The 24,766-nt window shown below is 35.5% G+C and overlaps 2 protein-coding genes across 15 annotated transcripts in view; one reads left to right on the forward strand and one right to left on the reverse strand.

Moving 5' to 3' along the window:
- Positions 1–8,525, reverse strand: part of LOC139117210 (protein LMBR1L-like) — a 31,309-nt gene extending 22,784 nt beyond the window's left edge. The window contains exon 1 of the mRNA XM_070680127.1: positions 8,282–8,525. Coding sequence (XP_070536228.1) covers positions 8,282–8,341 — 60 coding nt within the window. The 5' untranslated portion in view covers positions 8,342–8,525. The remainder of the gene's footprint in view (positions 1–8,281) is intronic.
- A 12,664-nt stretch (positions 8,526–21,189) lies between these two features.
- Positions 21,190–24,766, forward strand: part of LOC139117214 (bromodomain adjacent to zinc finger domain protein 2B-like) — an 83,556-nt gene continuing 79,979 nt past the window's right edge. For 12 of the 14 annotated variants that reach the window (XM_070680129.1, XM_070680131.1, XM_070680133.1 and 9 more), the window contains exon 1: positions 21,423–21,581. The gene's annotated coding sequence lies outside the window, so the exon portion shown is untranslated. Of the gene's footprint in view, positions 21,582–24,766 lie in introns of all 14 variants that reach the window. The other 2 variants (XM_070680138.1, XM_070680136.1) reach the window with 2 other exon arrangements.

The raw sequence follows: 24,766 nt of genomic DNA on the forward strand, positions 1-24,766 counted from the left end.
TCCACTGTTTTAGTAGCTGCACTGCAGGTGTACATATGCAACATGGTATATTCGTAAATTCTTATAAAACTAGAACACGTCAACCTATCTTTAAATTTAAAATACAAATACAGATGCCTTTTTACTGACAGGACTATACCACAATCTGGAGCGACCATGACTACATGCAATACAGACTCCATCTACAAAGTAAGATAACGTAGGTTTTCTTTCATCTTGCTTAAAAGGGGCAGGCGGGATATATAAAAGGAGCAAGATGGTGCTCATTATTCCAGATGTCTCCCACCAAGCAAAATGGCATCAGTGCTCTAAAAAAACTAGATTTTTGAGTTTGTTTTCATAAACAGTTACAAAAAACCAATGGTGTGGTCATAATTTTTTTCAGAATTATAAATGTACATATATAAATCTGTGTTTGGGTGTGTATATGTACATGTAATTTTCCATGCATGTACAATTAATATATTTCCATTTTATTTTTATTTTAGAATCATGCAGACATGCTAAGTCCATAGATGAGATGAAATGGAATATCTCCAGTGGATCACACTGTTTACATATCCACTGTATGATGAACAATAACTGAGTTGTAATTTGTGCATGATTGTCTGCATGATCATGAGTCACTGGTCATTGAACCCTTGCTCTATAGCCTTGAATAGCAAGAAAATGTCACCTAAAGTTTGATCCTTAATTTTGCTTCCTCCTACTCATCAAGGCTTGACTCGCAAAAAGCAGGGCTATGGCCTTGAGATGTCACTTTCAGGTATCCATCAATACAAGTACCACTTTGATTGGTTGACAAAAGAGACTGCATTTTACACCTTTTGAGAAATTTCCTTGTTCAAATATGAGAGACGAGAGGACTATAATGACACCTTCAAAGGTTAGCCTTTCCAGTAGATGTTACAATTTGTACTTCACAAGATGTTTCTTGTATAGTACATTTTTTTTTCTAGATTTCCACCATGCATTATGCGAAAAGCACAATCACACTGACACATACACATGCTTTACATTGTCGTAATTTTCACAGATTGAAGGTGTACATATTTCTCTATCACTCCCTGGATTATAACATTATCTTCAGTTTTGCATACTTAAACCAATATTCATAAATACACTGTGCTTAATGAATAAATTGTGTCATAATGCAAGCATTAGGTGCAATGGTCAGCGTGGAAGGTTCACATTACATGTAATTCTTCTATTCTTCAATATTAAAAGTAGAATGCACCTCTGACTGAGACAGACATTCAGACTCTACAACTTTTACAATATTTGTTTCGCCTACCACTTGTGGGAGCTCATTTTTTGACAAAACTTGGCTGGAATCAGTAAAGAATATACATTTAAATTATTGGAAATAATATACTACAATTAACAATAATTGGAAATAATATACTACAATTAACAATGATTGGAAATAATATACTACAATTAACAGTGATTGGAAATAATATACTACAATTAACAATGATTGGAAATAATATACTACAATTAACAGTGATTGGAAATAATATACTACAATTAACGATGACGCACCTGTTATCTTGGCTTTAAGACATTAAAATATACTGTAAGTATGGTATATTAAATTGCATTTATTTTGCATCCACGCCACATGTACATAATAGACGGTTGTACTTGACTTTCTATTATACATTTATGGTTGCTGCAATATCAACTGGGAAATAGCCCTTTGCTTTACTGTTCTTTTGAAACCTTACAACTGAATGAAGACTGATAATGACACCAGGTGCTGAAACATAGATTTGATATATCTTCATAAAATTACTTGCACATGACAAAAATGTGTACCTCTGAAAGCCAATGGTTGAGACTTTTTGACTCATGTAACCACCTGCTATTAAGGTCGTGACCTCTACGATCTGAAACTTGGTCACTGAAATAAAATGTAATTGCAAGTACCTAGTACATCTTTCAAGTACATGTATAAAAGGCAAATTTTAAGGTAGTTACGGTAGTCATTCCATTTCCATGCATTAAATCAGATATCAATATCATTTCGCACATAAGAATTTGTTCCAAAAGTATTAATGTAGTACCATACAATGTATTAATGTAGTGCCATACATGTAGTGAAAGGAAATACCATTGCTAGATACACTTGTGATAGCTGTTGATTGCAAATCAAGTATAGCTGATTCACAGTGGGTATGATTACATTTTTTTGTATAATACAGCTTTTCCTTTGAAAGGAAAGCAGTTTTTTCAGAGTTTTCTTAACTTTGATTGTCAAGATTTTGATAATCATATCATATCTGCACTGAGCAGATCAGGAATATTTCATGGATGCTACAACAGACCATTTCAAGTATAGGAGATCTTATGAAATACAAAATTTGAATTTCAATCTGTACTTGAACAAAGATTGCATAGATTTGCTTCTGAAACATATTACACGTTGTTTGATATTCCTTGTAGTGAAAGATGAGACATACATGTAGTGCACAGTACAAGGTACATGTACACACAGATGGGATAGGTACGATTGATAATGAGTCACCACCAGGTTTGTGTTCTGTCATAATACTCATTAATACACTGTTATTGTTCTGTTTAAATCTCTTTACACAATTGATATTTTCACAGACAGATACATCTAATTAAATAAATGCCAATTGACATTTATTCATGAATACAGGTAAAGTGGCCTGACAGTCACTTGGCTTTTCTGGGGTATACGCAGTAGTTACTGGCTGTAGGTTTGGCATTCACCCTACCATCTATATGACAGTCTGATAAAGCATGATCACCTCACCACTAACAGTAAACACACAAGTGTGCTGAATTTTATTTCTTTGATTCACCCTGCTTTGATACTATATGCCCAAGGAGTTGGGGCAAGTCTGGAAGACAGGCTAATGTTTAATGTTTGACAATGTAATTGCTGGATTTGTGAGTACACTACATCATGTACATGAATTGGCTACATTCACAGAAAGCATGCATTAGAGGTCTAGAGGGACCATGTCTTGATATAATGCCATTTATGGCAAACATTCTTACCTCTGTACATGCACAATCACATGCTAAAAATGTACAGACATACATTCTGTTGCCTGCAATACCTTACACACAATATACCAGTAATCCTAAACTACAATTCATGTCATGTCATCATTACGCAACGGACGATTTCTCCTGCTGACATGACCTCGCTGCAGGGGGAAAGATCTGCTATCTAATATTACACTTGTTGGAGCATGCATGAAATATTTTGAGGGATACAAGAGCTGAGTATCTGATTTGATGCGAGTAAATCAGATAACTGTTCTGTTGACCATGTCCATATTGGTTACATCGTGTGCAAGGGTTGCAGGATTTGAATAATTATCAAATTACAAATTACGTCCAAATTATGAGAACTCTCCTTCTAAGAGTCCTAAACAGATAGTGTTATAGATTCATAGTAGAATTAACTCTGAGATACTATGGATAGGATACATACAGTAAAGAAAATATTTCCAAGGCCAAGTTTCTTACATTGCAATGTTTATAAAAGACTACAGTTTGTACTCACAGTAGCTACTTGTGAAATTTTCTGGGTTGCTGCTATTATTACAGGGTTATTGACCTACTGACCTACAGAACATAGTCCAAAAGTTGATAAAGAAGGCTTTGGTCATACAATCAGATAAGAAATGGCGATGTCATTATGTAATTGTGATTTGAGATGAGAATAACCATCCAAGCCAAGAAGGCAGGAATGGATTCTGTATCTATGGCCAGGTTATCAGAGTGCCTACAATTGGTGATGTAATTTGTTATCAGCATTGTATAATTTAATTAACACATCTCAGTACATGGTTACAGTCAAATTTTAATTAGCTGCACACAACTGCCATTGTTAACCCTTTCACCACCATGGTCTGTCCCAAATCCATTGTGTATCTATGGTAAAGTTGGACTGTATACAGGGAACTGGGGTGAAAAGGGTTAAAGAATTAATTTTTATGGACAATAATACACATGGGTCACAAAGGTGGGCGACTGCTTGCCTCCGAGTCCTACAAAGTACAACATATTTGTGCTACCAAGACCTGAGTTGGCACTACACAAAAATTGGTTTTACATGTATGGGTGATTTGGCAGATATTTTAGTGGGAGAATGAATTCTTGTACAAAGCATTCCCTATGGTGAATCTCTATTTGGTTACAAGATAATTTAAACATTTGCTGGAGTTGACGATACATGGACAGCTCTGAGAAGGAACATTTTCTGGTAGATGTAAAACTGCTGTAATCAGAGACCTATTTCCATATATGTCTTTTCCAAAAATAGATATAGTCTTTATATTATGACAGTCCGGACCATACATGATTTCAGAAAGGCACAGAAAGGGATGGACAAAGGAGTTTAAAATATAGTATTTCAGGAAAAAAATTATCATGACAGCATCTGAATAACAAATCTGTCATATGATACAGTGTTATGGGAATACCTATATCCCTTTGATGTACTGACAATCAGAACTGCATTTCAGGCTTGGTAGATGCAATTTCCCATCTACATGTAAAAAGGAAATACTAGTATTGATTGGTTGATTGGGAGGAAAGATAGATATCTCCTACTGATCAACAATTCTTTAAATTAAATATGAATGTTAGATAAAAAAAGACCTTTGGAAACAGACGCAGACTTTGATAGAGTCCACATTTTGCTTCATCAGCTCTTGGGTGACCTTAACTGTTGCCCCTTGATGACAAGTGACGACAAATATCAAGTGAATGCGTCACTGATTACAGTGATGCACTTTTCATTGAAGTCATTCACAGATCTAACCATGTGCATTTCAACTGATGGCCTTGCATACAGACAGTGTATGCTATATCTGTGAGTGCACATCGAACAGGACTGAGACAATGATTTTCACACACATGTAGGAAATCCAAGTATACAATATTTGAGGGAAAAAAATAATTACAGATGCACTCAAAGCCTTATTTGAAGCCATTAGTTATTTGTGTCCATTAGTAGGGCCAGCTTTGCAAATTAGAGACAGTTGATACATTTGTTTCAAAACCAATATTTGGTTGTTGTTTCTTATGAAAAAAATATATAACACGAGCAGCCAAGTAATTTCATTCAAATATAAATTTCGCATTTTGATTTGATTAAATTTGAGATGAATTAAAAAGATGCCATTTATTAAAATACCTGTTATGATGAATGTAAAAATATCAAAGTTATAAAAAGATAAAAAACTCTACAATTATCAGTAAAGTACTCTATCAGACAACTAAGTATTATTGAGAATGAGTTATGAGAAAAGGCACACGTGCACTATACACCTAACAAAGCAGTAAACATGCCCAGAGACTGAAATGTATTATAGACTCATGTATGATTTTTAAACAGCAGAAAAAAAAGAACATAACTTTAATAAATTTAATAATCTTACTTATGAAAAATATTTCTCAGGACTTCTACTTTCACTTCATAAATAAGCATTACATCGCATGCAGAGCAGCAGCACTGTGCATGTACATGTTGGTACAATTTTTTATATATTTTTTGAGAATAATAAAATAATTTGAATTCAGTTACACCCTGTACTTTGAACAATTTTTCCAGATCCCATTAACCTTTGAGATAACACATAGTGTTTAATACAAAGGCTTGTCAGTACACCTTGATTACTATGCGGGCAACCTTGACAGTACAGTCATTGCATGACTCATGTCTACCACGGTATTCAAAAGTTCAATTCACAGCTGAGGAAACACTTTTGAACATCTGTACACTCAATAGGTTTGAGAACATTTTATAACCCTGTCAGTATCGATACTTTTGATGACAGCATATCATTTATGCAATCTTGGGAGTTTTTAATCTGAACATGGGGACTGAGGACAGAAAGGGTTAAATACATGAGTTTACACTACCATACACATTATACTCTGCCACAAGATGAAAATGTTTGGAAGCAGCCATTTGTGAATAATATGACATACATGTACTTTATCCTTGTGTTTACATCGAAAAAAAATGACAAATTCAAGAAAGATATTAGACTTAGCAGTTCTCACTAATAGAGAAATTACTTGCATTCAAAATTTGAATAAACTATCTATGCAGACTCAAACATGGCTACTGTCTTTAATTAACGGTACTAGCGCGAGAGTCATAAGCACTCTTGAAACAGCAATTGAAATACCTGCCAAATATTCTGAAACATTGCATGCTATTAGTAGTGAGGTACGGTCCTTACACACCAGTAAATTATTTGAAAAAGCAGTCCCTCATCGCCAAATCATTTTAAGTGGTACTGAAGCTGAATTGTATATTTTGACCAAAAAAAACATAGTCTCTGATGGCAATCATTTTCTCACTCTAATAATATGAAAAAAGTGTGGAAATTAAATGAGCGAATGTTCTGTCTTTTGTAAAGATTTTAAATTATAAAACCTACTGAGCCCCTCAGATTCCCATTCATTCACAGTGTGGTTCACAAGACATTGAACAAAAGCAAGTGTATGTGTAGAATGAATTTGCCTTGCAGAGGTAACCATTTTGTTCTGCTTGGAAAGTAACTAGCTTATTTATCATTTTATTTCTATAGTAGGGAAAGGAGAGAGTTACATTTATCATAAATGTTGAAAATATGTGCACCTTTTCCTGTGGGGAGAGTTTTAATACCAAAAAAGATGTAAGGGAAAATTGCATAAAAGTGGCTTGTTTGGTTATGTAAATCACCTAATAATCATCTGCAGTCTGACAGCAGACACTATTGATAGAAATTACTTGTAAAACGCTGCGAGAATTGCCTCTGGTAAATCTGTTTGATGTGAAGAAACTCTCAATTCAGACTTGGTTTCTTTCTTCTGATATAAACACCAATTCAGATAAATGTTCAAAGTAATTTGCATACAAAAGAATGCCTACATGCAAAGCACCCAGACAATATAGATGTTGGATGTACAAGGACACATATAACCTTGTACAGCTACCTGTAAGTGCCACCATAGACTACTAATTTTGGGTCTAATATATTTTTGAAGTTTGATTCCCAAACCCATGGAAAAAACCTGAAAGCATTCCACTGAACAGTTAAAAAGATGAAAAATACACCAAAAAAATCCTGACAATATGAAGAATAATTTACCAGATAATTGATTCCCCCAGGGAATTCAGAAGGCCTGGTAGGAAGGATAAGCAGTTGATATGATATATAACAGTCACAGATGCAACTGAAATAGATTTATATATCACAAACAATTCCATACATAAGTTTGCTCTGCTTAAAAAAAACTACTACCACGCTCAGGAATTTAAACACTGTTTATAAAATATTACGGTACAAATGGGGTTTTTTATACAATAAAAAGTCACGTTGCTGTGGTTGAGTGGCAAAATATTTTAAGACCTAGGGTGACAAAAGTTTACATTCACCTGTGTGGTAATAAAATTTGAATTGCTGCCTTGGTAGATAGTTAACCGGATTGCACTTCCCTGATGTGCACTTTTTATGTTGTATGGAAACTTTCTTGGGTACTGCGACACAAACGACACATGCGACAGGCAGAGCAACGAATGATCCACTAATAGATGATTGAGTATCTTTTACAATGGGGCCTGTAGGCCTGTTGTAGCAAACATGCTTTACACGACTGGTCACATATAATTGTATTGGTGACCAAAAAACAATTGTAAGATGACCAAATTAACTTATAAACACAAGTAAATTCACAACTGAACATATGAACACTGAAATTACCACACACTGTACCAGTCAAGTGGTTCGTAGTGGAGGGACAGTGAACATGTTTCGTTGGACCTGCGTTAGTCACGGTCCAGTTCTCGTAAATTTAACTCTATGGCCTAAAATCAAATTTTAGCATAAAAATCGTTTGTTGTCAAAATAGGCAAGTAAAGTTTTTTGTCGTGTACCATGTTAATGGGTGGCTGGGAAGGACCGGCAAACAGGAAGGAATCGCGGTTGAAAATACTAGGTCCCTCTAGTGCGATACGAAGTTGCCCCACTCACGGTGAGCATATTAACGCCACTTTTCAAAATTCTGGAAGAGACTGTCGCTCACTCAACCCTGATGTCGCTCGCTGTACTGTCAGTTTATGCTGAATATGAAAAAAATAATGGCACCCTTTGCTTCTATACACATAAAGAGTGCTACGTTATTACGACGAACGCCCCTACTTCTGAAAAATACAGGCCAACGACCTTGCTGTAAACCGCGAGACACAATTGTGACAATAACTGTTTACAAAAGTAGAACTGTGAAGTTGCGCACTCACGATGTTTTCCCTTACGGCATCCAAGAAATGCTGCTCCCTGCTATCCCATTCTGATTCCATACTCTCTATGTAGCTATGTCTGGTCAACGCAGAAAAAGATCTGGCCAAATCGTTCAAGTCTCATCGTCAGATCGCTACAAAATAGCGCACAACATTTACATAGCGTCTACACATACAGAGTCAACGTTTGCTCGCTCTTTCTTTGCAGTCTGCTGCTAGTCTCTTCTCGCGCTATGCGCGATCTGGCGTGATTTGGCGGTGACCTTGTGACCTACCTATTTGACACCCACAGTACCCGCGTGATTTTGATTTGTGAACACTACGTGTCGGCTTAGTACTGACGTGTACTTTACCCGGGTCCTTTGCATCTGATTTCGCAACGTGGCCTTGTATTGCTCATTGTAAAATCGTTTGATGTGGCAACGAAACGACCAAGCAAGATGTAGGTAAATTGCGCGTGTATACCAAAAAGTACTGTTTGTTGTTGTTTTTGTTGTTGTTTTTTTATTTTTTTCTCCAACTGTGGATAAAATAAATACATGTTCATACTAAAAAATGGAAGAAATAAAGTAAAGAAACAAGAGCAAAACAATTAACCTAACAAAACATAAAACAAAGTATCGTTCATAAGGCTGAGTTCACAAAAAACCGATGGGGGGGGAATTCAGGGAGGATTCGAAAATTTTGGGGGTAGTAGAGGGAGGGGACTTGAAAGTTTTACCCTACCTGTAGGGGGACCTGAAGTTTTTTTGGTTCCCTTTTACTTTTACATGTTCCGATTCCAAGCTTTGGTAGGTATTTTAATGTCATCCAATTGTTCTAATTTTGATAATAATTAAACAAAATCTTAGTCAATTTGTCACATTTCGTGTCTTTTATCTCCGAAAAATCTAAACATTTATGATTATTCGTTATTTAATTGTCAATGATACAAATGCATGGTACACAGGCTGTGTTGGCAAGCTGAATACTTGACAGTTAAACATGCTGTGCGGGTCGTGTAGAAAAAGAACGCAATCGTATAAACTGAACAAAAACATCGTCAAAATTACCAAAGTCAATACAGCTGCCCTGCTACCGCAGTGTCAATGTCACTGCACACCGGCAATGACAGAGATAGCTCTGACTCTGATATACTTGAAAAAAAATGGGTCAAATGACGCTCATGTCAGTGAAATATACTTGTACACAAGATCAGGCCATGCAGAGAGCAACACTTGGTATGGAAGACCAGGAGACTTGAAAGTATCAGTAACTTTTTAATTCTGGTAGGCCTATATGAGAATAATGAAATATTAAAACAGATGGGGTCACCATGTTTGATTTTCTAAATGTTCACATTCTCATCGTAAAATAACACAACAGTAAAACTTTGAACAGTAAAGACTCTAATTTAAATGCAAAATGTGCCACTAAATGGAATTAGGCCCCCTATTTATTTTTTTTACAAAAGTTGCCATCCCAAAATTTCAGACATTAAAACGTTTATTTCATGGAATAATTTACACTTCCAGTATTGTCAATTTTGAGCAGCATCTAAGTCATTTTGTACTATTGAAAAAATATTTTTGGTAGGTTACAGTGATCAGTTCTTCACAATCTTACAAAATGTGGCCAGGAATTCACACTTTGCACACCCTCTCATGATCGTCATATTGCGTGCCAGAGTTGGATTTACTCAAATCGACTTAGACTGATAAATCCAAAAAGTCCACTGATGCGTTTAAAAATGGACCGATTTAAGAACTTGCCCTTGGAATATGGCTCTACAAACTGCTGATAACAGATATTAAGTTATATTGCCATGCCCTGTCCATCGCATTTTAATTGGTCGAGCTGAACCGCGTGACTGCCCATAAATATACAAATAACGGGCGACGCGCTGATTAATTAATTAATTTTTGCTTTCCTCTCGCCCTTCACTTGCCCATAAATAAACGTTATGGTCAGCGTGCCATCCTTCGGTGGTGTACACTGGATGGTACAGTACAAGCTCTATAATTTTACTTCAACTTCAACTTCAAAAGTGTATATATTTGGTCGATCGAAATTAATGTCAAAACCTAACATGTTCTACAAAATAACAGATTAAATCAAAAAATAGTGGAACCAAAAACATGTGCCAAAAGTTTAGCCGTCATTTTATAGAAAGTTCCTCTGTAAAAGGCTTCATGAATTTAAAAAGAGAGGTCAAAACGGCGTTAAGGTAGAACGCACCTCGGGGACAGACATTCGGACTCTCAAACTTTTACAATTCTCTTCTGATATACCACATGTTGGGGTTCATTTTAAAGCTCTTGGTGAATGAAAACTTTTCACCGGCTTAGTTTTTCGAAATTCAAAAATTTTTATTTTTCTCCATAGAGTTAACACAGGGATGGCGGCCATTTTGAATTTCTAATATCGGTAAATCTTGGGTAATTTGTTTCTCTAGTACCAAAATTTGCACGGTGACCCCCTATTTTTATTCTTGATTTTGAAAGAGAATGATTGAAAGATCCCTTGAGGAAAGTTAGAGCAAAAGTTTAAGTCTTTCACTTTCGAGGTGCATATTACCTTAAACATTGTACACCCACAGTCCCTCCACCAACGGACTGTGGTAGGCCTATACCCTTCCAACGGATTTTGGGTTTTGCGCATGCAATAGAATTCTCATGTATATTGGTCTACTCTATACTTGCTGCAAGTCTGTGGTCATATAATTATCAAAGCTGATTAAACTGAAAGAATAAACTTCAGCACTGAGACTCGGGTTGGTAGGCTGTTTCGTAGATCGTTGGTTGAACGCAATGGTCAAGCCAGCAACTGTTGCCGAGAAAAGCCAAGCGACGGGTAAGGCACACCAGATCGTGACAAAAAATGGGGAATTCTTCCCGACTGGGAGATTTCTCCCGATTGGCTGACACCCTGATCTGGATAATTTCTCCCGATATTGAGATTTCTTTTGACAACTGCGCAATTTAATTTATAGACATTTGCGAATTGTTCATTATCAAATTTGAGGGTGGTTTCACCATTGTTCCGAGAAAAAGTTCACCATTGCTTTTTTTGCATATTTTCAATTTTATTCAATAATAGAGATATCTTCTGTAGGAAAGACATACAGCAAATTGTCACTTACATGAAATATATATTCAAACCATGTGGATCAGCTCCATTTGTACGCGTCAAAGTCATGTCCCGGAATTCAACCATACACACTTTAAAATTGTTACATATCTGGAACAAAGGCTCCCAACCGGAAGAACTCTTCGATTATATGAGAAAAACTTTAATCAGGATAGCTGCATGCATCAAAATATATGTAATATTTCGACGAGGTCTCCTGATGTCGATGGATTTTCTTCCCTTTGGGAGGAATTCGCTCTATTGGTCTAGTATGCTTTGCCGGTTTAGATGTCCGCCATTTCCAACCTCAACCACGTGTTTTACCTGGTTGAGATCAGTCATGGCTGAATTGGTCAGTCTACGTATGCAACAGCACTTCCATGCATAGAGGAATTCAGGAACTTGAATAGTTTTGACCACATGGGATTCTTTGTGGTTGATCAAAAATATGTTGTATTATAGTTCCACTGACTGAACAATATATTTAGAGCAAAATGAACTTCACCTATAGGAACACATTTCTCACCCCTCGGCCCTACTACACGAGTAAAAAACTGTACTATGATAATACATGTAAGCTAAAACAAAAAACAAAACAAAACAAAAAAAACTTCAGTTAAATTTGCACGTTCTGTTACATCACAGACAATCTTCTGTCCTCTACAGTGACAGTACAATTTGAATTGAAAATGCTTTGTTAGCGCAACCGTCAACAGTTGCGTATGATTTTAGAGTTTAAGTCTGCACTGCATATGTACAATACATTTTTCCCAATTTTTTTTATTTCTTACATGTTGATGTTACTATGTGAATGACTGAATCCTGATAGTACTATAGGGAATGTAAATTTTTGTTTAAGAGTATTTGGTACTAGTGTGATGTCTACTCTGCCTTCTTTCACCCAGAGGAATATGGTGCAGTTTTTCAATTACCTATGCTAGTATTTTTACAGAAATGATGATGTAACAACGTCCAAGAAAGAATGCCTTTATTTCTCGACTACCGGTGTGGACATTTTGTATTCAGGTCTTTTTAATGTAAAAAAGTTACAGCATCTTGAAGAGTTTGCCGCTCCAACTAAGCCCGCAGTTCACTCCAGTCCCCAGCTCTTTGTCTTGGCTCTACGCTAAGCCAAGCCACCGCTTCAAATTTAAAGAATAATTGCAGGTCTTATTCTGTTCTTCAAAATATTAGTTGTGACTCGATAGAAAGATTGAAGTACAAGAAAGGTCTCGTTTTTTCAGAGTAACGATCGCGTTGAGGGGAAACGACTTTGTCCTGGAGAGCGAGAAATAAACTGAGTTAAGGTATAACATGGCTTTCGTGTCTGAGTCTCACATTCGCTATTAATAGTGATAGATAGGCTGCCGAACTCTCGGAAAACCATATATAGAAACTCTACACCGTAACCGAAAATTGTTTATATGAAAAAGGAGTACTTTACAGAAAAATGAAAGTTTTAGTATCCATGCAAGAAGTCAAGGAAATTTCAAATGTACCGATGACGGTGTACGTACATGTACGTACGTACACCGACGTAAGCTTACGTATGTGTATATACAAGCTTTGTGAAAGTTGCTAATCACACGCCTCTAATCATAAATCGGAAAATAGAATTGAAAGTCGCGTACTTTATTATGACGATTTCTTTCTCGATTCGTTTGCCTACTTGATATGTAATAAGAGGTCGACGGAACCTGCGTTTGGATAACTTTTAAGAGGTGAAATGTTATCCGAGTTTGTAAAATGGTGCCAATATATGGTGCTTACAAGGACGAACGACCGCACTTGACATCTAGTTATCATGTTTGTTTTGTAAGGGACTTGATATAATTAGAACATTTAAAAAGTAATTAAATTTACTTCATTGTGTGTTTGTGTCGACAAAAAAATAGACAGTCCGGCAGATATATTGTTTTCGTAGCTTCTGGCAAGGTTTGGGCAAATCCCGGTGATCCACAGTGATAAAGTCATACCGATTACAAATCGAGCAAAGGATCGAGATAACTCCATTTTTCCCTGATGTATAAATCTATAGTGTTCGCATCAAAATCTTCAATATATATATATATATATATATATATATATATATAATATATATATATATATATATATATATATATATATATATATATATTATAATATACACACAAATACATACATACATACATACATACATACATACATACATACATACATACATACACACACACATACATACATACATACATACATACATACATACATACATACATACATACATACATACATAACATACATACATACATACACACACACACACACACACACACACACACACATACATACATACATACATACATACATACATACATACATACATACATACATACATACATACATACATACATACATACATACATACAACAATAAAACACTGCAGATCAACTAGTACTGGTAATAAAAAGTCATATTCAATGGGGTTGAGAGTTGCAGCGCCGCAGGAAAACATTGAGGGAACATCTCTTTCCTGTTGCTTTTTTGCGAAAACAATTTTTAGCACCATGCCAAGTTTGCAGATCGAAAGTAGACTGTGGAAAATAGGTCACTAGTGTGTAAGCTTGGACAAAAAATATGGTTTAGAGGGGTTAATTCATTCATTAATTCATTCAAATTTATTTATGAGTGTAATTGATTAGTTGCCATAAACACAAACCAGATTCGGAGAAATATAATTGTCATTAAACATTGAACTGTGGACATAGTACCATTCTTACGATAGATTTGCTCGGGCTATAGCTGTAGGGTGAGGGTTTTGATCTGAAAATATGAGACAATTCTTAGATTATTGTTACACTTGCCTTGTTCTGTATTTTATTTCTTATTTCCAACCATCAATTTCAAAGGAGAAAGCCAACAGCGATTCATCCTGAATATAAAATCTTCACATTGTAGGGAAGAAAAAGAAACATCACCATGTTTACCTCGATCGCAACAGAGGAAAGTTGTTCAAGTGATGACGCCCTCAAGGTAGAGTGATAATTAATCTTTCGAAATAGCCTCATTTTCAATGGGAGGGGGCCTTCATTGGTATTAAACAGCCTAAAATATTATTAATATCTATCACAGTAACAAAAAAGTGAATAAAGCTACAATTACTGATACACAGCAGTTAACTTATAAAAGAAGCTTGCAATGCCCTCGCAAAGTATTGTAAAGGAACGGTGTCGATTTGAATCACAAGTCCCAGACGAAGTCAAGACTGAATCATGGAGACGTATGCATGAGTAAGAAAACCCAGACTGTAAAGCTTATAAGTTTATAAAGCTTATAACTTTCCTGGAGCTCTTTAATAGTTACCTACGACTTTCGGCTTGCACTAGCAAAGATGTCCCTTTTTTACAACTATGCCCTGAGGTCTTTGCCTTCTCCCGTACCGATTCAAATACCTTGTTCGAAAATAGACGACCCATTCCAGAACAACAAATTAATTACACTACTATATCGTCTGTGGATACTACAACAACAACAACAACAACAACAACAACAACAACAACAACAACAACATATTAATAATAATAATTAATATAAGTATTTAATATAAGTATTATATAGAAATAATAACGCGAATAATAATAGGTTCAATTTCCATAAAAATTCTACCATAAGGGTATTTTGGGTCGAGGAGACCAAATATGATATCGATTTCACTGCCTCATGTTTCCATGGTAACCATTTTAGGGGTTGAAAATTTCAGTTTTTCTAATATCCCATGAAAAGTTACTTTGATTGATATAAAAATTATCTTGTGGGGGAGTTCGGGTCAGAGAACACAAAAACCAGACTTATTTTAATGTTTCGAGTTGCCATGGTAACTATTTTGGGATTGAAAATGTTACTTTTTCCCTAATTCTTATATAAGAACTATTGATTGATGTAAAAATTTATAATATGTTTTTTTCTGGTGAGCACACCAAACAAAATCACACTCATTTTTAATGTGAGACGTTTCCATGGCAACCATTCAGGAGTAAAAATTACCAGTTTTTTAAAGATTCCACCTAAAATCCAGTAATCAACAGAATGTGTTATATCAAAGGGATATTTTGGGTTAGAAAGACCAAATATCCAGTGTAAAAATCCAGTAATCAACAGAAATATTATACCAGAGAGAGAGAGAGAGAGAGAGAGAGAGAGAGAGAGAGAGAGAGAGAGAGAGAGAGAGAGAGAGAGAGAGAGAGAGAGAGAGAGAGAAGGAGATTGTTAATATATATTGGAAATCTTTTTCATAGTTGTGACTTTTGATGGAAAAAAACTAAAAACAAAATTAAATTAAACCAATTGAATGTGTATCCATAAAGTTCGCACAAAAGTTAAATGTCTAGGCCTGCTGGTATCGCTTAAACTGCCTAGTGTCTCTTTTCCGACAAGCATTTAATTACCCCTTGGCTTAATGATATCCCCCCTCTCTCCGTACAGTATGATGCATAATTCTGCGCTGCACGTACAACAATTTGAAGTCACCCCTATTGACAAAATTAAAATAAACAACACCTCTTTTTCAGAATTCCAACATAGCTTCAATGAATTGTTATTAGATTTCTATATAATACTTATAACCCCTAAACTTGTAATAATAACAACAATAATAATAATAATAATAAGGCTTGGAAATATGGATTGATTGACAGTTCATTGCATAGACCTTATCCGTAATTGGTGAATATTTTATTAGGCAGAGTTTATTTCGATATTGGGCAGCTAGGGTCACTTTTCCAGGCAACCTTAAACTACGATTGCCACCAGTTGACTCATCATGGTTGGCGCCCGCTGGGTAGCACTTAGGGGAGAACCATTTGATTTCTGGGGGCAGGAGGAAATGGGTATGGCAGCAAATTCCCCCCCCCCGCAACTATGGCAGCAATTTTTTCCTATTTTCTGTCATTACTGGACATTAAGATATTACCTTGATCAATTTCTTCTTCTTCTTCTTCATCTTCTTCACCTGCCGACATATTTTTTTCTCAAAATCCTCCTGCCCCTCCCCCAGAAATCAAATGGTTCTTCCCTACAGTCATTCAGAAAGCACAATGAGGAAAGCAACGTACGTTTTTCGGAGGTGTGCTCTCTAAAAGTTAGGATTGACAGTGTTGGTACAGGGTTCTCAGGAAACAAACAAACAAACAAATAAACAAACAAATAAAATATTGACAAACATACAAACATGCATACAAATACATAATAAATAATAAACACACAGACAGACAAAATAGATAAACAAAAAACACATACAATATCATAGAACGTTGGATAAATAAACATACAAACAAATAAACAGACAAATGTACACATTGACACATCATATATATATATATATATATATATATATATATATATATATATATTATATATATATATATATATATCAAAGTATACAGATGTCATCGTGGGAAATTACGATGTCGATGCTGAGGCAGAGCGTTATATATATATATATATATATATATATATATATATATATATATATATATATATATATATATATATATATATATATATATATATATATATATATATAATGTATGTGCGTGTGAGTGTGAGAGACAACAGCATATTGAAAAAAGATTGAAATGATGGACTGAACAGCTCATGCAACATATCAACATGCGACGGCAGAGTAGTGGTACTGCCGTCGCATGTTGATATGTTGCATGAGCTGTTCAGTCAATCATTTCAATCTTTTTTCAATATGCTGTTGTCTCTCACACTCATACGCACATACATATATATATATATATATATATATATATATATATATATATATATATATATATATATATATATATATATATATATATATATATATATATATATATATATATATATATATTATATATATATATATATATATATATACGTATTACGGTGTGGCCCAAAACTACCTGTTCTCCGCATTCAAAGTCTGCGTCGCATTCAATTGTTTTTCTCTCACATATGTCTCCGCATTCAAAGTCTGCGTCGCATTCAATTGTTTTTCTCTCACATATGTCTCCGCATTCAAAGTCTGCGTCGCAATCAAATGTTTTTTCTCTCACATAAGCTTATGTCTCCGCATTCAAAGTCTGCGTTGCAATCAAATGTTTTTCTCTCACATATGTCTCCGCATTCAAAGTCTGCGTCGCATTCAATTGTTTTTCTCTCACATATGTCTCCGCATTCAAAGTCTGCGTCGCAATCAAATGTTTTTCTCTCACATAGCTTATGTCTCCGCATTCAAAGTCTGCGTCGCAATCAAATGTTTTTCTCTCACATATGTCTCCGCATTCAAAGTCTGCGTCGCATTCAATTGTTTTTCTCTCACATATGTCTCCGCATTCAAAGTCTGCGTCGCAATCAAATGTTTTTCTCTACATAAGCTTATGTCTCCGCATTCAAAGTCTGCGTCGCAATCAAATGTTTTTCTCTCACATAAGCTTATGTCTCCGCATTCAAAGTCTGCGTCGCAATCAAATGTTTTTCTCTCACATATGTCTCCGCATTCCAAGTCTGCGTCGCATTCAATTGTTTTTCTCTCACATATGTCTCCGAGGTATGCCTCAGTGTACGTTATTCCGCGAAGCATAATTTCTATCGAACAGCGCTCTCAGACGGTCGCTATTGACAACGACGAACATTGTATCAAGTTATTTTCAATAGATTATCGATCGAAAATTTGTTTGGACGCCGCTTGGCCGGGCGCTCGTGTGTTGAGGTCACGTCATAAACATTTCCACAATAACCCATATATTGACTTATACACTTAAATATCAACATTGAAGGTATCCGTTGGTTTCCTGTACTGAAATTAAATCGACGACAATTTTTTTAGTTTTGGTGATACTTTTACGTACGTTTCGGCACATTTTGGCGCACCTCGGCGTAGTTTGGCGCCATTGTGAATGGGGGACTACACGCGAGTGAGCGAGACAACAATGTATCAATTTCGGACAAAAGGATATCGATCGATAACGTTCACTGCACGATTACAGTGGAGACTCTACGCCCGTTCGCCTCTGTTCTGTGTTATTCTTGCAGTTTACTGGGATTTTCATAGTTAATATTCGCCAAAATTTGGTATAAATTACAACAACCTGACTGGTATTTGGTCTGTATAATTTAAGAGACGCTAACCGATTAAAATGGGTCAATATTAGACCTGATTCTGCATATGCAAACGCCGTAAGATCGCCATTTTATTGAGGGCAAGAGCAAAAATTCAGTGATCGGAAAAATAAAATGCAACTAAAACAAGTTTCGTCGAGAAATTCAAAAAACTAAAACGACAGCAATTTTGTATATATATCAAGGAAACACCGTGCCACTTTTCACTATAATTGGTTCAGAATTGAGAAATTTGAACGAGCGATAGTTGTACGGTCTGTTCAGTACATTAAACGCAATTGTTTTCTATGGGAAATCGAGCAGAGTAGACACATCGTAAAATGAAAAATACATCTGAAAAAAACCGTTGGTTTAACTTTTTCATTTCGCTGTTATTTTTTATAATATTTGGTATGACACATATCATGAAGGGTAACTAAAACTCTATGGTTTTATTTTTTTTAGTTTCCCTCTTTTTTATGAAATGACGAGTTGAAGATCGTTTTGCTGTTGACTGTGTTTTTACTTGATTTTGCATATGTCTCTTATCGCTTACGTATTTTTGGAATTTCCTTGTGAAATTCTTCCCAAAATATTATAATTGTAAGGGCAGCATATACGGGAAATGGACCTGTTGCTCTTTCATTAATATTTAGATGTGCCAATGTGATATTTAAGTGTATAAGTCAATATATGGGTTATTGTGGAAATGTTTATGACGTGACCTCAACACACGAGCGCCCGGCACAAGCGGCGTCCAAACAAATTTTCGATCGATAATCTATTGAAAATAACTTGATACAATGTTCGTCGTTGTCAATAGCGACCGTCTGAGAGCGCTGTTCGATAGAAATTATGCTTCGCGGAATAACGTACACTGAGGCATACCTCGGAGACATATGTAGAGAGAAAAACAATTGAATGCGACGCAGACTTGGAATGCGGAGACATATGTGAGAGAAAAACATTTGATTGCGACGCAGACTTTGAATGCGGAGACATATGTGAGAGAAAAACATTTGATTGCGACGCAGACTTTGAATGCGGAGACATAAGCTTATGTGAGAGAAAACATTTGATTGCGACGCAGACTTTGAATGCGGAGACATATGTGAGAGAAAAACAATTGAATGCGACGCAGACTTTGAATGCGGAGACATATGTGAGAGAAAAACATTTGATTGCGACGCAGACTTTGAATGCGGAGACATAAGCTTATGTGAGAGAAAAACATTTGATTGCGACGCAGACTTTGAATGCGGAGACATATGTGAGAGAAAAACATTTGAATGCGACGCAGACTTTGAATGCGGAGACATATGTGAGAGAAAACAATTGAATGCGACGCAGACTTTGAATGCGGAGAACAGGTAGTTTTGGGCCACCGTAATATATATATATATATATATATATATATAAATATATATATATATATATATATATATATATATATATATATAATATAATATATATATATATATATATATATATATATATATATATTATATTGTATAAAGCTTATTTATAACGCTCTGCCTCAGCATCAAGCACTGTAATTTCTCACGAGGACATATCTATACTTTGATATATATATATATATAAATATATATATATATATATATATATATATATATATATGAGTGTATACATTTGTCTGTTTATTTGTTTATATGTTTTTTATCCAATGTTCTATGATATTGTGTTTTTTTGTTTATCTATTTATGTCTGTGTGTTTATTATTTATTATGTATTTGTATGCTTGTTTGTATGTTTGTCAATATTTTATTTGTTTGTTTGTTTATTTATTTGTTTGTTTGTTTCCTGAGTACCCTGTGGTGTAGGCTGTAATGTAAATTGCATGTACATGTATAAATTTTAATTATTTTTGGGACTATAATAGCCTAATTCACAATTATTATTGAAATGACTTTTGCATTTGCTGTACAGTGTCTGTCGTCCTAACGTTTGTATACTATTTGTTTTCAGATACATTGGCAATTTTGTACATTTGAATTTTGTTTTATTTATATTTTGATTGGGATGGACAGGGCAGATCAAGAACCGTGCCCAGAGCATTGTAGGCCCTTGAGCGAGCAAGTTTCGCTGTTCATTTGGAACCCGCAGATAAGCGATTAGTTTCTAATATGGCCGCCTATCTATACATGAAGTAATAAAATCACTGGTGGTGATGCCATTTAGAGGGCAGTGTACGATTTACTATTTTTATCAAGATATTCACCAACTACATATTGTACAGGAGAATGGCATGGCAGCAATGATGTGTACACGCAGATTCCAGATGAGAGGTTGAAGAAACGAACAACGGTACATAAATGATTCCTGCATTAAAACCGAGTGTTTGTTTTGCTCAAAAATCGGAAGTTCATGATGCGGATTTTGCGGTTTCAGCGCGAAGAGATCACGTCATTTTGCAGAGCGGAAATGTTTATATTCCCGCCACTCACTGAATAGATCTCAAAGTCTTGACAAATTTAGGTTCAACGGATAACCTTGTCTGGTATTCCAGAACATTCATAGCGTGATCGCAAGTCCCGCTTTTTTGTTCACTTAACAGTGTGGCCGTGTCAACCGAAAAGCCTCAGAATAAAGAATATTATAGTAATGAACACAAAGGGGTATTTAAAAAGACTATGGGTCTGAATCGAGTGCTGTTCGTCGATGAGACTACACTAGCTGACGCTTGCCTAACAACTGTTTAATTCTTAAATAACTGTTTTCCTCGGTGCTAAAAAGTACATATGGATTTCTGAACACCGCTGTGCCAATTCCTTGCGTTTTGGCTGGTCAGAGGCGTACCAACGTGTGCTCGGGACGATTTTAAAACTGCAAGCGGTCAGTTTACAAGTCATTATTTCTTTCACTGGCATTGTTTTACAGACCGCGTGACGTCACACACTGAAGGAACCACATGCGCTCAACCTTAAAACCTGACTGAAAAACCTAATTCTCTCGGATTCAACGGACTCCAGCTTTCTGCAGGTTTTTACCGCATTTTCTGTGTTTTTCGGCAAACCAAGAGTGAATCGTGGACACTGAGAACACCAGGCTGACGGTGAGTGTGCATACTGCGGCGTCTTGATCGGAAAATTTATGCCAATTTCGGTTCAAATATCGAGTTTTTTGTTGTGTCGGTTTTACTTTGTTCAAAATGCCCTCAAATAGTCTTTAACAAACCCGACCGCTTTAGGGCTAAAATTGTCGCTAGATTCTGGTAGATTTTAGATGGAAATGGTACAGTAGATTATAATGGAACATTAGAAAGAAGTCTTGCGGTGTTTTTGGGTTGTTTTGATTCATTTTTAGCTCCATTTGACGGCCAGGCCGGCCGCGCCGTTCAATCGTTGTTTGTGTTTTCCTCTCCCAAATACTTGTAATAATGCCGTCCCTACACTCTGTCGCGCTAATCGCCCGAGTTTTCCACCCACTTACATCGATTTTCTCGCCGATTTTTAGCATCTTATCCGTCGAAAACAATGATATCATGAAGCTTCGAAATATTATTTTTAAAGTTTTCAAAACTGGAGCGTGTTTGCGGTTTGTAGCCGGCAAATTTTCGCCGCTGTCTGTGTCATGCATAAATTGCCTCTTAATTTATCCCGAGTCCTTTATAAAAAACAAGAGCAAATATAATGGTGGACACCCAAGCGACTTGTTTTTCGATCATTACGGCCCCAAATATTGAACTTCCACGACAAATTCTTTCATATTTTTAGCCGTGGAATGACCGTACACAATTCTCAGGTAATATGCCTCTATTACTATGACGATATACCTCTTAATTTGCGTTCCTTTATCGCGACCTTCTGAATCGTTGCTGTTGAAAATCTCCGATTTCTTTTATTGAAAAACAACAACGCTGAAAGCCATTATCCCTGTGACATGTTAGATGTTCTAAAACGGCCATTTTCTCTCGCGATCACTTCTTTTCTGTAACCGAACTTCTAGTCCACAGTCGCACTTGCTCGAGCAGTCCTCGCGTTCGGTTTTCGTGCATTTCTTTTCAGTTTTGGCAGATTTTTCGCCGGAATTTTGCTATCGTTACAACATTTGTTGCTAATTTATTACCATTTGCTTGTTAAAATATGAAAGGTCGTTATACAAGAGAGCTCGTGTAAATGACAGGTCACCTTTTCTAACTCGATTTTTCGCTTTTTTTGAGAATTATTTTCGCTCAAACTTCAACAATATGATTGTGGAGTGTTCTACCAACCGGTCCTCAAGCTCCTCAGCAAAGGGGGAGGTGTGTCCCATTTTTTCCCTAAAAAAATACTGAATTTTTTTCTCGCTTTCCTCACCACATTAATTATATGTGATATTGTCAATCTGTTTTGATGTTTCCACCATCTTGTTTTCCAACATCAACGTCAATTTTTTATGTAATTATGAAATCTCAGAATTCTCCTACAGTTATTTTGGTAGGCAACTTCAATGAATTTTTGGAAAGACCCTTACTGAATCGACAACACTCTGTTTTGCTTGTGTTTACTCAGAACTGTGTGGAAAATATCCAGGTTTCGAGTCAAGCAATTTTTGTCAGCAGTTAATCAAATTTATTAGTAGTTTTTCTTTTACAGTTTGTGCAAGGTGCAGAAAATGTCTTATATGTAGAAAGGAAAATAAATAATTGTTTGTAAACAAAACATCGGTCCCTCCATCGTGACAAAACCACTCAAGTGTAGGTAAGACTTGATGTCAGTGAATTCTGCAACTTTGAGAATGGCAAAATTTCCAATGATTTTAATGTTAAGACAAATTTGTAGGCAACTTGATCACACCTCTTTGCTATGAAGAAGAAACAACATTTGAGATTTGTTGGGATGAAGTTGTAAAACATATTATCAAAAATATTCACAGAAAAAATTGTCATATAGTGGCACCAGAATCGAATATTATTTCTGTAAATCTTGGTAATATTTGATACGGCTGATATAAAGAAAAATATTTTTTTGCTGAGTATGTTTTCAATGTTAACTGTATTTATTGTATCGTATGTTTATTGTATTTGTTTAGATAAAGCTGACTTAAAATATTGTACCTGGTTTACCCAAACAGACTACGCTTAACCTCACATTGGTCATTCAGTGTCTTTCCTGAGGCCCATTTCACAATCTGTCCATAGGAACACAATAAGCACAGTATAGAAACTTCTCTAGAAAAATATTCCACTTGGTGACCAAAAATAAAGATGATGAGTAAGAACGAAATAAAAAAAACAGCAGTGAGCTACAATGATTGAAAGCTATCGTAAATATTTTTTTTCAACTGTACTTTCATATGTTATATATACAAGTACATTAATAATGTTAATCATATATATATATATATATATATATATATATATATATATATATATATATATATATATATATATATATATATATATATATATATATATATACCGGTAGTGTTATAGTGTATTTATCTATATTTATATATGTATTTTGTATTTTTATATATATGTTTATTTAGTAATATAGAGATAGGTATAAACTGCAAACAAATGTTCTAATTTGGAGTAGTACAAGTACTTGATATTTTTTTATGTATCTTTCTGTTGAGTCAATCAATTGTCAGCTGTGAGTGACAACTATCATCCATTTATCCATCATTTACTTTCACTTCCAGGAATTGTGTTTAGTCTGAAAGGGCAATGCAAAATGAGATTGGGTTTCTATTGATTGCTTTGGATTATATGCTGATCTGTACTTGTGGAACTTGGGGAAAAGGGACAGGCTATGTTGAGTTTGAAACCTTGTGTTTAGGGAGAGATCGTCAAAAATTATTAATAAATCTGTTTGTTTCATCTGCAATGGTGACCCCTTTGAACTCAGCTTGGTGGCTTTCTGACAAAAAAGCATGGGGCAAGTTTCCAGAATTCATGTGGCCTACTGTTGGACATCTTTGTATTCAAGCACTGGATTGTAAGAATATAAAGACAACAGATAAGAACTGACGAAAGCATAGAAGTTGGTATTTCTGATTGACCAAATGTGGATTGCTAAACATGCTTCCAACAGTTGCACAGCTACACTGCACATACCCAAATTCTTCGAGCCATTCAGAGTAAATTATTAATCACTGCTTTAAGTGTATGCAAATATTTTATAGTGTCATAATGGCAACTCCCTCTGTTCATAGAACTTGCTGTAATCTCCCTGAATAATGACTTCAGGTTCTTGAAAGGTTAGCTAGTAAGCAGATACTGGTGACCAGACAGTCTAAAAGCTAGTTACACAC

This window comes from Ptychodera flava, chromosome 18, assembly GCF_041260155.1.
Source record: "Ptychodera flava strain L36383 chromosome 18, AS_Pfla_20210202, whole genome shotgun sequence".
Lineage (NCBI taxonomy): Eukaryota > Metazoa > Hemichordata > Enteropneusta > Ptychoderidae > Ptychodera > Ptychodera flava.